Here is a 14,629-nt window from a genome sequence, read left to right on the forward strand (position 1 = left end):
ACAGCCACGACACTCGGCAAAACTGTTAAACGTTCTTCGTCAGATGCCGCAACGGAACGGACCCGACGTGTTTTTTAGTTTTCCCGGCAGAAAGGGATCGGTAAGTTGATTTTCATCCTTCTCTCAGCCGTTCTTCTCCGGCACCGGATATTCCTGTTACGACCTCGCGGAAGATGCCATTCGATTCTGAACTCTATTAAACTTTCGATAAGAAAATTCGCCTTGTTTCATGGAACTTCCACTCGCGCTTAATCCGTCGAATCAAATGACCTATTGATTCTTCGTCCAGTCGAACTCCATAGGCGAACAGCTGGAAAATCATTCCATATTATGGATGAACTTAAAACTCGATCAAGATTAAACGTATATCTTTTTAAGCGTAAAGGATAGAATCCAAGACGTAGTTTGCAATAATTTGAAACAATTTCCGTACGAGTAAATTTTTCTAAGACTCCTTGAATATTAAGTAGATCTATCAGGTTTTTTCGATCTTGACACTTGATTCATGTTGCATTTCAAAAATTTCTTATTTCAATTTCCTTTTCTCTGGAAAAGAACTAAAAGCGTTTGATTTATGTAACACGGAATCACCGATGTACGAGGTGCCAAATTTTGGAATTATGTTCCATTTCTTAAGGCTATAAGGAAGCATGAATCGTACCTTTCAGAATTAAACAAAGCATTTTTCAAGCTTGCACATTGAAGAGAATACTTGAACAAATTTCTCTAGTATTAGGATAAATGTTATTTTAGCATCGACATAGCAATCCATTTCATGATCGAACAAAAAGACGAAGGTAAAACAAGAATATAAAACTCTCTGCGAAAATCCATCGGAACAGATGTCGTCCGGTGCAGACGTTGGTAGCTATTCAATGAGTTTTAGAGACAGAAACTTTCGATATGACAGAAAATGTTAAGGAAAAGAAGTTTCTTATTCGGGGGAACTGTTTCGAGCGTTTCCTTTAATATATAACTTTGAAAGAGTACAAGTCAAAGGGGAAGCGTCTACTACGAAGTTTGAATAAAGTTTTTATGCAGCGAGTACATATTTAAGACAGAAATTTTAATTCATCGAGTAAAAATTCAAAATTTAACTCATTTTAAACGAGCATTTCGTATATCTTCATGAAGATCGTAAGCTGTAAGTCATTTATTAAAAATTATATAAACATGAGGAAGAAAATAGTCGTTAAAAATACACACAACATATTGCCAAATTTTGGCAGCTTATTTTCCAAATACACCTATACCTAAACGTAATTATCGTGATATTATATTGAATAATTGCACCATATTGGAAAACTGCACGACCCACCCATGAAAAACCAAATTTCATTAACATAACATCCTCTTCAGACAAGATCACATCAATTATTAAGTAGTTTTGGACGTCTTTCTATGTCAGAAAACCAGGAGGTATAAATAAATATCTAGAACCAGTATAAATGGTGAATGAAGTGAATAAATGGTGACCTCTCTATAATGTAATATAGTAATGTTCTAATTCTACTCGAACTTATTTAATTATTTCTGCAACTTTGTCAGGCGATCGTCCTTCCGCCGCTCGCGAAATGGCCACACGAGAATGGATTCACGTTTACCACGTGGTTCCGTCTGGATCCTATCAACTCCGTTAATATCGAACGAGAAAAGCCGTACCTCTATTGGTAAGTGCTCTTACATCAAGCCCTCTTGCGGGAACACTCTCTCGAATCGAAGTGGCCTGGCTAGTACTGGCTACCTTAAAGAATCGTTTACGTTGCCGACTTTCACGATCGAGAGAAAGAGAAATACACGGAACTTGGAATAAAACAGAGGAAATTGGGGCCAGGGGAAAAACGCGCCGATCAAATTCCTTCATGTTCGACCGTTCGAATTTGATTAAACGCAGCTCCGTTTGAGTTAGCGCGAAAAAAGAGGATTCCTATTCGAGCGTTGCATCGTGCAACAATTTGATCGCATTCCGTCACGCGGAAACAATTCGATTTCCATACAATCGACAACTGTTGTTTCCGTTTACAAAGTACATCGTTATTCGGAAGAATAGGAATAAAATACAGAGGATCGAAACCGAGCAGAGCAGAAAGATCGTTGATGAATTTTTATTGACATTCCAGATATTTCTAGTCGGCACCATTTACGTTCACAAAGCTTGTCCGTTCCTTTGTTCGCAGTTTTAAAACTAGCAAGGGAGTAGGATACTCCGCGCATTTCGTAGGGAACTGCTTGGTCCTCACATCAATGAAAGTGAAGGGCAAGGGCTTCCAACATTGTGTCAAATATGAATTCCAACCACGTAAGGTAGGCCACATTTCTATGTTAATTTTGTGGAAATTTATTTAACATATTCGGTGTTAAGATCAAAGTACGATGTGACTCGAAATTTACATTAGAACATTTAATTCTTTCATTCCTACGTTTCTATTGATCGTATGATCCGTAAAATTTATACGAACATTGTGATAAAAACATTATAGTATGGAAACATGGGCAAGGAATATTTTAAGCAGAATAAGACATGTCTGACGATAGAAACATAGTATTTCATAATTCTAAATCTGTATCGTACACCTATCACGGGAATGAAAGTGTTAATCGTATAAAACTTCATCACTTTTTCTAACATTTCTTCCGTATGTATCGTCAAAATATTTAATAAAAATTGCTCGTGTTAAATCTCTTTACAAAACGTTCCACTCAAGGACAATTTATTCGAAACATTTTCAAGAGAACCAATAACGTTTACTTTCACAGTGGTACATGATCGCCGTAGTGTACATATATAATAGGTGGACGAAGAGTGAAATTAAATGTTTGGTCAATGGTCAATTGGCTTCGAGTACCGAAATGGCGTGGTTCGTTTCGACAAACGACGTAAGTAAATTTACGTATTGAATATAATTTCGCCTATTAATTTTACGTGTTTGCCGACCGCAATTAAAACTGGTCGTTGTTCGAAACGCATTGAAATTGTGGTCTCTGGCTATGAAATGTTGATCGAGAATGAAAAGAACTATATAGCACATTCTTCTTTGCAGCCCTTTGACAAATGTTACATCGGAGCTACACCGGAACTGGATGAAGAGCGCGTGTTTTGCGGACAAATGAGCGCGATTTATCTGTTCAGCGAAGCTCTGACGACGCATCAGATATGCGCTATGCATAGACTGGGGCCTGGATATAAGGTACATTGAGTTTAGAAACATAAAACTTTGCATAGATAACAGGCTTGAAAAAAAATTCTTCCATTAAACTTTCCTTCTTCGTTCGTAATTATGGATACAGGTTCTAGCTAAATATGAATTTCTTTTAAATAGAATTTGCGCTCTAGTAATTCAAAATATAGAGAAATAACATAAAAGCAGATTATAATTGTGAAAGAAATTCCTTTCACGTATTTTTTCATGAAGATGTTTAATTTTCTGTGACACTTTCTCCGTGTTCTTCACAAAGGCATCTGGAACTCAGATTTGCGTAGATTCATTCGATATTCAACATTCCGTGTCCCCATTCCCGTTCTGTTCACAGAGTCAGTTTCGTTTTGACAACGAGTGTTACCTGAATCTGCCTGACAATCACAAAAGGGTGAGTGATGAGCCGGAGCTCACGAGCATGGTGGACCAAAGTATGCAAACTGTAAGCATTTTTATTTTCTTTTTCTCCCGTTTACATTTGATTTGCACATTGTTTAATCACTCTGTTACTGCGTTCGAGTTTCGTCAGAGGTAATTACCCCGATTATCGACCATCACTACGAATATCTTTTCCCCAGAACGTCATGTTCCGTTGGACGTTACTGCGATTCATAACGTTTGTATCTATCCATTGCATAATTTGCTTCTATTTGTGGATTTTTCTCTTTTTCGTTTATTACACACACGACTCGTTACTCATACGAGCTACAATTTTCTGTTTTGCCTGATGCTTTCTTACGATGTAGGCATATAGCAAGACCCTGATTAATTTACAGCCTATTGAACAGTTAAGTTTTTTCATAAATCTGTCTGTTTGATCATTTTGCTGTGATGTGTGTATTTTCGTAGTAAAAGATTTTTCATAGGTTGTACGGACGAACATGTACTAAGTTATACCTGTCATATTTTTAGTTAGTGTTTCTTTAATAGGCTGCGGATGTTTATTCATTTGTGAGAATTCTAAACATGCAAATATATGTAAAATATCTAAAAATAAATGTTAAGGAACAAATCACTGTTCAGTATCGGAATATGAATTTGCATAAAAATCTGCAGTCTAATTATTAGCAATGGACACTGCGACTAATGGATATCCTGAGTTTGGAAATTGTCTTAAGTCCGTAAGCGTCCCTCTGAAGATTTAACACAGCCTGCCTGACCTAAAATCACATTCAGTTCCGTTTGTGATGTGTGGCACGTTTGTCCATTTAACATGTAGATATTAATTTGAATAGTTATGAAAATTTACTTTGAAAGTTTACTTTTCTACTTTTTAATTTCCAATATTAATATATAATTAAAAATGACAATTTTCCACAGGTAGTCATATTCATTTCTGTTTGGTAGACTTTCAAAGATAAATTGTGACTTAATGTAGTGGAATGATTTTACGACATGCAATTAGAAAGACACATCATCGGTATTAACAACGCTATTTTATAGGTGCTTTACGATGGTAAGCTGTCGAATGCGATTGTGTTCATGTACAACCCGGTAGCAACGGATTCTCAATTATGCTTGCAAAGCGCACCGAAAGGAAACGTCTCCTATTTTGTACATACACCACACGCCCTTATGCTGCAGGTATGATATCGAACATGTTATACTTGTAATTAAATAACAAAAAAAAAAAAAAAAGATAGGACGCTCGGAAAATGTCATTCGTCTAGCAATCTTTTTTTTTTTTTACAAATTTTCATGTAAAAGCATTTTTCACTGTAAGGCACGACGTTTTTCAGATCGCAAACGAATGACACAAAAATTGAATTTTTCCCTATTAAAACGTTTTTAATCTTTTATGTCATTTTATACTTTAATAGTTTGAAATATTGAAAAAGAAAATAACTTCTCCAGCCCCAGTTTCAAACATTCAACCTGGATACCAATATAAAAAAAGAAAAATACTTTATAATTCATAAAAAATGAAAATTCCAGTGATTTACACTCGAATGCAGGCTGTCCCTTTGATACAAAAATTTAAAAGTGTTGCTTTTCTGAGCGTCCCAATTTTTTGGTCCCTTTTTATTTTGCAACCGAATGTAGAACATCAAACTTGGAAAACATGCGAACATTTTACTGTCTATTTGTAGGATGTTAAAGCTGTCATCACGCATTCCATTCATAGCACGTTAAACTCGATTGGCGGCATTCAAGTGTTGTTCCCTTTGTTCTCGCAACTAGATATGCCTTACGATTGCATAGCGCCCAACGATGTTAAACGAGACCCAACGTTATGGTAAATATTTAGCAAAACTCTTCACATCGAAATTTTCGATGGAACAAGTATTCAGCTTGTATCATAGCCGAATCATGTTTCTCGATCGTGTAACACGACAACTTGAATTTTAGTTCGAAGCTGTTGGGGTTTATTTGCGATTTGGTGGAGAGTTCACAAACCGTTCAACAACACATGGTACAAAACCGTGGCTTTCTGGTGATCAGCTATATGCTGCAGAGAGCGAGCAGAGACCATCTAACTACGGAAGTTCTCGCGTCCTTTTTGGAGCTCACGAAACATCTGGTTACCTGTCTCAGCGCTAACAGCGACTTGTTATTGAAACAGGTATCGATTTAGTCATTAGTTTAGTACTCGTACGAATTAGAATTAAATTAACGTTAAGAGTAATTAGCGATAAGTTGGATGAGAGGTAGAGATCGTTGAAGGTAGAATGGAACTTTCGATGGAAATCGGAGTTCAGTTGGGTCCAAGTAGATATACGGAAGTAAGAATGGGCAAGCTTAGTTTGCACGAAAGTAATAAAATACATATAACGTATATCGTAAATGTATTTCTACTAGGTGAATACACATAGTTTATCAAAATTAGTTAAAATAATTCATCTTCGTATCCATTTATAATTTATTCGATAATTTTAGAATAATATTTCTAATTTGATCTATTGAAGATACAATTTTGTACAATGAATCATTGATGAAATTTATATTTTTCATCCTTTTTGACATAATTATTCATTTTTACCCATATTTTATAGGATGAATTATTTTAGCTAACATATCTTAAGAATTCAACATAAATTTCAACTCAATTAAATTGGATTAAAGCATACTAGCAACTCTACTACGAGACATATGGTTACTCTCATAATTAGAAAATCACATTGTGTTATTAGGGTTTGTATCTAAATGTAATAGCGTAGGTACATTTAAGCTCCCTAGTAAGATCATCATTGAAACATTCTAGCGAGTTCTCCCATGAAAATTTCGTATGTTATGATACATTTACGTAACTGCTCCTCGTTCTCCATTCTCCTCTTTTTGTTTCACCCACGATACAGTATACAATAGCATGAACGAAAGAACTATCAAACGCAGTTCTAGCGTATTATAATTTACTCTCTCTCTGCCTACTCCATATATAATATCTGTTGCAATAGCTTGTACGATAAAAACTGCTCGTAGATGCTCTGTATGTTATATGCTATTTATAACGTATGTGTACATATTTTCGTTCATTCGGGTTTGATCCGTTCACACACATTGCATTACGATTTCAAGCATGTACTATTTATACTTTTTCTCATGGAAACGACATTATGCTACCCGAATCTTTGGATCGCATGCAATCTACCGACTTTTAGGCTTCCTGATTTCATAATATGGCTACGCAAGACTATATATTTTTGTTCACACTAAATATTTGCTTCCATACGAGAATCTATCTACTTCTATTGTTTTTTGCAACGCTGAAGAATATTATTATTCTCTATTTGCTGTCTGATCGACCTGTCTAAGTTTCTATTACGAAACGGTGCTACATGAGAACGTACTTACTGACAATTCTGACTTTCCGTTCGAATCTATAATACTTCGCTTCATATTCTTCTATCGAGGATGCCTATCGCCTTCAGGAAAGCTGTTTCATTATTTTCTTTCTATGCGCACAGTTCAAATATTGGGACATCCTTTTCTCGCGGTGAACAGCTAAATCATGAAAGAAAGGAAGACTTCTATCTCAATATTTGCTTATAAAAGTATATTTATATGGTCTGAAATATCAAAAATTAATATTAAAATTCATAATTCATGTACGTCCTGTGGAATATTGATTGGTTCTGTGATTTTTATGTAATTTCTTCAATTTGTCTCAATATTGCCTTCAGAGCTACCAAATTCTCAATATTGATTTTTCGGTGCATGAATGTTTGACATGAATTGTCATCTCTATTCTCCTCAATCTACTTTTCTTTTTGATAATGTGTCGCAAACTCTGTACGATAAATTTATCGGCACTCTCAGTTTCTTTTTTTTTCTTATTTTCAAATTTCCCTCCTATGTACTTTCCATTCTACGGTATACATATATACCCTGCTGCACAGTTCTAAATGTTAAGTTCCTATTTGAAATTCACCATAACGAGACTGTACGCTCGATATAACGAGCATAATATTATTATCCGCTGGTGCGATTATTTCATTTCCATCCGTATCCATGAAACCGGAGAAATGTATCTAAGAAGCAGAAACAAAAAGACCACGTAAACAAATAAGGAATACATAAAAGTCGGCTAGATTGGTGTGTCCGAAGAACAGGCAGATCCATGGTGATGTAGTTGTTTTACTTTTCATTCCTAACATGGCAGCTATTGGACCACGTACTTTTTAATGCCGCTCTGTGGATTTATACACCGCCGCCGGTACAAACGCGGCTCTATTCGTACTTGGCCACAGAGTTCCTCAGTGACACGCAAATATATTCTAATGTAAGGAGAGTCTCCACAGTATTACAAACAGTGCACACGCTTAAGTACTATTACTGGGTTGCTAATCCGCGAGCGAAGAGTGGAATCACACCCAAAGGACTTGGTGAGTAATTTTGAATACATGGAAATATGTATTTCCATAAGGTTTGATAGGTTATGGCGGATTTATGACGTTTCCGATTCATTGCAGATGGGCCGCGACCTCAACAGAAGGATATTTTGACAATACGTTCTTATATTTTGTTATTTCTGAAACAATTGATTATGATCGGGAATGGGGTGAAGGATGACGAGTTGCAGAGTATTCTGAATTATCTGACGACAATACACGAGGTATGGTGCACGCAATTGATTGTGTAAAAATGCTTTTGATGACATAAAGTTTAACCTTAACCTTTGATGAAGGATAAGAGTAGAAAAATGAAAAGAATTAATTTTGACTTGTCTTTGTTTCTGTATGTCTGTTACTTATGTTTGTTTCTCGTATTGTTTCGAATGTTGAAATAAAGAATATTCAAGTTTGAAAAAAGGAAGCTTTTTGTTTCGAATATTGTAATAATAAGAGTGAGTTTGTTGATCCGGCCAATAATGTAATTTATATCTTTTCACAGGACGAAAATCTACACGATGTTTTGCAAATGCTTATATCATTAATGTCGGAGCACCCATCATCGATGGTTCCAGCTTTCGATGCGAAGCAAGGCGTCAGAACGATTTTTAAATTATTAGCGGCGGAAAGCCAATTAATACGTTTACAAGCTTTGAAGTTGTTGGGATTCTTCTTAAGCCGTAGTACACACAAGTAAACTAATTCAATAAATAAATTAAAAAAAAAGAGAAGTATTTATTTGATAGCTATTAAGATACTTTTTTTGAATTCCAGACGAAAATATGATGTTATGAGCCCTCATAACTTGTACACATTATTGGCCGAAAGATTACTATTGAACGAGGAGACATTGTCACTACCCACCTATAATGTTTTATACGAGGTACTATTTTCAGTAAAAATTTAACTAATCAATTACTATTCTAATTTATACAATATCCTTTCAGATTATGACAGAGCACATTAGCCAACAGATCCTTTATGCCAGACACCCTGAACCAGAGTCCCATTATCGTTTAGAAAATCCAAGTAAATCATCAAATCAGTTAATCTAAAATGATAGGAATATAAATCTATATAAAAGCATATCATATGATATTAACAATTACATACATAATTGCAGTGATTCTAAAGGTAGTAGCGACATTAATTCGACAATCCAAGCAAACGGAGCAACTGTTGGAAGTGAAGAAGCTGTTCCTCTCGGATATGACATTGCTGTGCAACAACAATCGAGAAAATCGTCGAACTGTTCTACAGATGTCTGTATGGCAGGAATGGCTAATAGCCATGGCCTACATTCATCCGAAGAACACGGAAGAGCAAAAGATCTCGGATATGGTGTACTCGTTGTTTCGTATGCTTCTGCATCATGCTATAAAACACGAGTACGGTGGATGGCGAGTGTGGGTAGACACTCTGGCCATCGTGCACTCCAAGGTAAATATTCTAACATAGTGGACAAAATTAAAGACAATTCCTACGGTAAGGTCAATGTTGCACTGTTCCAGGTATCCTATGAGGAATTCAAGCTTCAGTTCGCTCAGATGTACGAACATTACGAGAGGCAACGATCAGATAACATTACGGATCCCGAGTTAAGACAGCAAAGGCCAATCAGCACTATCTCCGGTTGGGATCAACAACATTCAGGGAATAATGGATATAGCAAACCATCACCCTGGGGCAATCAACAGAACCACGAAGTGCAACATGTAGAAAGGAATTACAAGGTTGGATATCAAGTTTTTTAGGATTAAGCTATTTAAGGGTCTTACTATGTTAGTTAAATTCGTGTTTGAAGATTCTGAGGTTTAAGAAATGGAAAAAGGGAATAGATACTTACATGTCCGAGAAAGTAGCAACATTTCATCCTACTATTTTCTGTAACAAAGTTTTCTTATGGTTTTCAAACCTATTTCAGTATAATCACGTTAGTCGTATCTCATTGTAGCGTTTAATGAAGTTTTCGCGTTAATAAAAATTTTCTATGGCAAATATTCATTTACTTTTGTAAGCCACTGTATATGATGAACAAATATAAAATATCTTCTTGAAATAAGTGATATATAAGCACTAGAACATCAATCGTACTGTACTATGTTATGATAACTAACTCCATTTTCAGGAGTTCGATGCAACCGAGAGCAACGATCGTTTGGAAGAGTCCTGCAGCTGCGATTTGAACTCGATAGACAATACTGAAAGCGACGGCAGTCCAGCTATCATCAAATCGCATAGCGAAACCCTGGACACTGCTCAGTCGAGCGAAGCGATATCCTTGGACTCTAGACTGAGTGACAAACCAGAAACACCGACGACAGCGCGTGAAATTCATACGGACACGCCGACAATTCTCGAAGAAGGAAACAGCGAAGCTGTCTCTATTCCAACGACTCAGGAGACCAGCGAAGCGATATCAATAGAGAGCTCCAGTGATTTCTATAGCGAGGTTCATAAGATCGAAGGTTCCAGCCCAGATTCCTTGGCGGTGCAGGAAGTTCTGAAGAAGGACGACGATTCTTCAGAACAGAAATCACAGGAGGAAATCGTCTCTCAATCATCTCCCGTTGAAAAGGTGGAGGAAAAAAGTGTACAGACTAAACAGGAAGACATTGAACAGATGGAAGAAACAGCATCGGTATCTCAAGACAATACAGATGCGTCTGGTACTGGTGTTTCTAGCATACAGAAGTCGCAAGATGATGAAACTGAACCTGAAGGTGAGGTTGAAGCTGAAGCTGAAACAGAAGCCGAGGCGGAGACCGAAGTTGAAGCTGAGGTTAAAACTGAAACCGAAGTCGAAGCTAAGGTAGAAGCTGAGGCTGATGCTGAAACCGAGGTTGAAGCTCCTACAAAGCAGGTTGATGAAACGTCTAAAGAAAAATCGAACGTGGAAGATAAAGTCACTCCCAGTGATGAGATTTCTTCTGATACGGCAGAGGCTTCCGAAAAAATGGAACAGACGAGCAAACAGATAGTAGAGGAAGATTCCACAGGCGTTGTTGTTTCAACGGAACAGATTGATTCGGAATCAGTGCTACCTATTTCCTCCAGCGAAACGTCAGAGCCATTGACCATCAAAGATATCGAGAAGCTGCAATTGGAGAACGATCGAGAAGTGATCGACAGCGATACCTCAGAAGCGTATTTAACACCGACGGAGAACCAAGACAATTTGGGTGATATAAAGTCGAAAGAGACGGATAAAATTGACGACAATGTTAACGAGGACATTGAACACACGGAAAACACAAGCGTCGACATTGAGAAGAGCGTTGAAAACGATACCGAGGAAACCGTGAAAGATTCCAATTGCTCAACTAGCGTAATAGAAAATATCGAGACCGGTAAGACGAAGGTAGATGTAGAAGACAAGAAAGTGGAAACAGTAGTGACTAGTGAGTTAAGTAGTGAGAAATGCGCCGTGAACTCTGTAACAGAGGACAAAAGTGCTGTTATTAATGATAACGAGGAGAAGGTAACTGAAAAACATTCAAGGGTGCCGTCCACTATTTCTACTAACGTAAGCGATAATCAGTCAGACATTCCGGTGAGAACTGAAACCGAGGTAGAAGTAACAGATAGTGTTTGTAGTAATAGCGATATTCAAAGTTCTGTAGATAATGTGACGCAAGTGCCAAATCCTAAACAGCAAATTCCAACAATATCTACGGTCTGTGATGCAAATAAAAATATGCCCGACGCTGTGCCTCAAATCGTTAGTTCTACAGTGGTTGCGAGGGATAATTCGTTATTGAATGATTTAACTCCGGATCACGTAGATGCTCATCGCAGAGCCAGCTTACCAGCTGTATCCACCGAGACAACCACCGATGATAATCTAAACAGTAACGAACCTCTTTCTTTACCCGTACCCTTGCGTAAAACATCGTCGCCACAGAAACGACCAAGGAGTGCCTCAACGTCCACGCAAGTGGATCCCAATCATTTCGGTGAGAATTTCCATAACATGTTTATTCTTTGCTTTCTGTTACCTAATTATTAAATCGTGGATGTTTATGAAAATTTATATTTTTGTGAATAAAATTAATTATTTTCGATATTTTAGGCCTTTGAGTTTCCCATAAATACATAAACATTCGCAGTTTACTAATTATTTAATCTATTATATGTATTCAACACATTATACAAAACTGTTGATATTTATTATAGAATCAAAACGATCGAAGCAAGGTAATCCTTCTACAAGACCAATGTTTAGTCCAGGCCCGACTCGTCCTCCTTTCAGAATACCAGAATTCAAATGGTCTTACATACATCAAAGATTACTCTCGGATGTCCTCTTCTCGTTAGAGACAGACATTCAAGTCTGGAGAAGGTACATAAATATCTAATTCTACCATGTACTATTAGTTACAGCAGTATTTCATTCACGCCTTTTCTAAAAAAAAACACGTAACACGTTCATTAGTATGAAATCTCTCGAATCAAGGATTAATTAATTTATTTTATTTCTCTATAGATTTACATCTTCTATCAAAAAATTCAAATAAGTGTATGTTTACAATTTCTAAAAAATTTTAAGGACGAACGAATTTATTACTCGACTTAATATAATGATAAACTTGCGATACAATTTATTGCTAAATTCAATATTCCACTGTGTTCCAGTCATTCGACGAAGTCAGTGTTGGACTTTGTAAACAGCAGCGAGAACGCAATTTTTGTTGTTAATACTGTTCACCTAATTTCGCAACTAGCTGACAATCTTATAATTGCCTGCGGAGGATTGTTACCGCTTCTAGCATCGGCGACCTCACCAAATGTATGTATAAACATTTTTCCATATTTTTCCCTGATTTCACATAGAAGAGCATATCCCAGGTGGAAAGTTCATTTTTCACGGATTCCTTTTTTTAATTGGTGCTTGGATATATTCATAGAACGAATTGGATGTAATTGAACCAACGCAGGGGATGCCAATTGAGGTAGCGGTTTCTTTTCTGCAAAGACTAGTCAACATGGCTGATGTACTTATCTTCGCCAGCTCTTTAAATTTCGGTGAACTGGAGGCTGAGAAGAATATGTCTAGTGGCGGTATTCTAAGGCAGTGTTTAAGACTGGTTTGTATTTATCGTTCACGTAGTATTTTTCGTTTCTCAAACAGATACATCACTATTATACCACACCGTGTAATTCGAATTTCATGAAAAGCTCGTTTTCTGTGACATTTATATATAGTTGAAGAAATTAATTCTTTTTATGAATATGGTAGAATGTCGATAGAACAAACAAATGGAGTGAGGTTATTGAAAAAGACCATATTAAGTGTTTTCGATCCACATTTATTAGATTCGTGGTTATCAGTGCGCATCCTGATAAACGAAATTTCTTACATACATTATTATACACACAAACACTAATCGATGAACTTCGTCTTTCGGCATTTCAATATATTTTCCCTGAGAGTAAAAATTAAGGTTTCTACACGACTTTTATTGTTGATTTTCAATGTACCCCCTCTCATATGAAAGACGAAGTTAATTAAAATAGAATAATCATATAGATTGTGCTTCGTATTAATTTTTTTATCTGTATATACATATTGGTGTTTCATAGTGTCATAACACATAAACTATCTATATAAAAATTTACGTATAAAATTACTGTATCACATGTTTCGATCCAAAGCCAAAAATATAATTATCTGTTGTAATATACATATTATAATTCTCTCGAATGCTGATATCTGGAAATAATAAGAAATCATATACTTCGCGTAAAGGAAATTGAAAGCCACACTCACCTTAACACTATCGTAGTCTATATTTTTTATCAATAGAAATAGTTCTTATATCAGCAGTGTTTTAAATAGCCATAATATTTTTAGTTCTCCGTAAATGTATAACATAGAACTTCAACATGTATGTGTACATTATATGTTTTTGTTATATTCATCTGATGAAATGCTTCTATAGGTCTGTACATGTGCCGTTAGAAACTGCTTAGAGTGTAAAGAACGTGGCAGATCGTACAGCATGTTAGGTCGACAGATTGGTTCTAGTAATAAATCACAGCACATACAGTCTCTTATACGTGGAGCTCAAACATCACCCAAGGTATGTTTCATCTGATCGAACTTAATTTATCTAGAGAAATGTGTTATTGTCATCGATATTGACAAATTACATATCATGTACTTATTCGAAGCCGTATCGTATAGAGAATAGCGTTCACAGTGATATGTTAACATCGTTTACCAACGGTCAAGTAAAGTATCGTCTCTATTTTTGTAGAACATAGTGGATAATCTGGCACATCAATTAAGTCCTATAAAAGATCCAGAGAAATTACTGCAAGATATGGACGTGAATCGCTTAAGAGCTGTGATATACAGAGATGTTGTAAGTATTTAGAATATTTCGCGTATCATTCATTCTACTACACTCTTTGTATTATTTCCCATCGAATTATATTTTTCTGTCGTTAAAAAATTGTTTAGATTTAAGTACATAGTTGTTTCTCATTCCAATTATATTTTCGCAAAATTTCAATTATATTTCGGAAAATTTTCTTAAAACATTACATTTTTTCTGACTGTATTCAGACATAAAAAATTCGATGACTTCAATAGGATTA

The 14,629-nt window shown here is 36.1% G+C and overlaps 1 protein-coding gene across 23 annotated transcripts in view; it reads left to right on the forward strand.

Annotated features, from left to right (window-relative positions):
- LOC122568291 (neurobeachin) overlaps nt 1-14,629 on the forward strand; it is a 417,885-nt gene that overhangs the window by 312,654 nt on the left and 90,602 nt on the right. For 14 of the 23 annotated variants that reach the window (XM_043727883.1, XM_043727870.1, XM_043727875.1 and 11 more), the window contains 22 exons: nt 5-100; nt 1,549-1,670; nt 2,178-2,304; nt 2,758-2,877; nt 3,042-3,188; nt 3,532-3,639; nt 4,641-4,781; nt 5,288-5,433; nt 5,547-5,760; nt 7,768-8,020; nt 8,108-8,250; nt 8,529-8,719; nt 8,801-8,909; nt 8,974-9,055; nt 9,150-9,466; nt 9,538-9,759; nt 10,155-11,982; nt 12,203-12,368; nt 12,662-12,815; nt 12,934-13,113; nt 13,969-14,109; nt 14,287-14,394. In XM_043727883.1, coding sequence (XP_043583818.1) covers nt 5-100; nt 1,549-1,670; nt 2,178-2,304; nt 2,758-2,877; nt 3,042-3,188; nt 3,532-3,639; nt 4,641-4,781; nt 5,288-5,433; nt 5,547-5,760; nt 7,768-8,020; nt 8,108-8,250; nt 8,529-8,719; nt 8,801-8,909; nt 8,974-9,055; nt 9,150-9,466; nt 9,538-9,759; nt 10,155-11,982; nt 12,203-12,368; nt 12,662-12,815; nt 12,934-13,113; nt 13,969-14,109; nt 14,287-14,394 — 5,115 coding nt within the window. Of the gene's footprint in view, nt 1-4; nt 101-1,548; nt 1,671-2,177; nt 2,305-2,757; nt 2,878-3,041; nt 3,189-3,531; nt 3,640-3,714; nt 3,814-4,640; nt 4,782-5,287; nt 5,434-5,546; nt 5,761-7,767; nt 8,021-8,107; nt 8,251-8,528; nt 8,720-8,800; nt 8,910-8,973; nt 9,056-9,149; nt 9,467-9,537; nt 9,760-10,154; nt 11,983-12,202; nt 12,369-12,661; nt 12,816-12,933; nt 13,114-13,968; nt 14,110-14,286; nt 14,395-14,629 lie in introns of those variants that run through there. The other 9 variants (XM_043727874.1, XM_043727893.1, XM_043727876.1 and 6 more) reach the window with 4 other exon arrangements.

Source organism: Bombus pyrosoma, linkage group LG6 (genome assembly GCF_014825855.1).
Source record: "Bombus pyrosoma isolate SC7728 linkage group LG6, ASM1482585v1, whole genome shotgun sequence".
Classification (NCBI taxonomy): domain Eukaryota; kingdom Metazoa; phylum Arthropoda; class Insecta; order Hymenoptera; family Apidae; genus Bombus; species Bombus pyrosoma.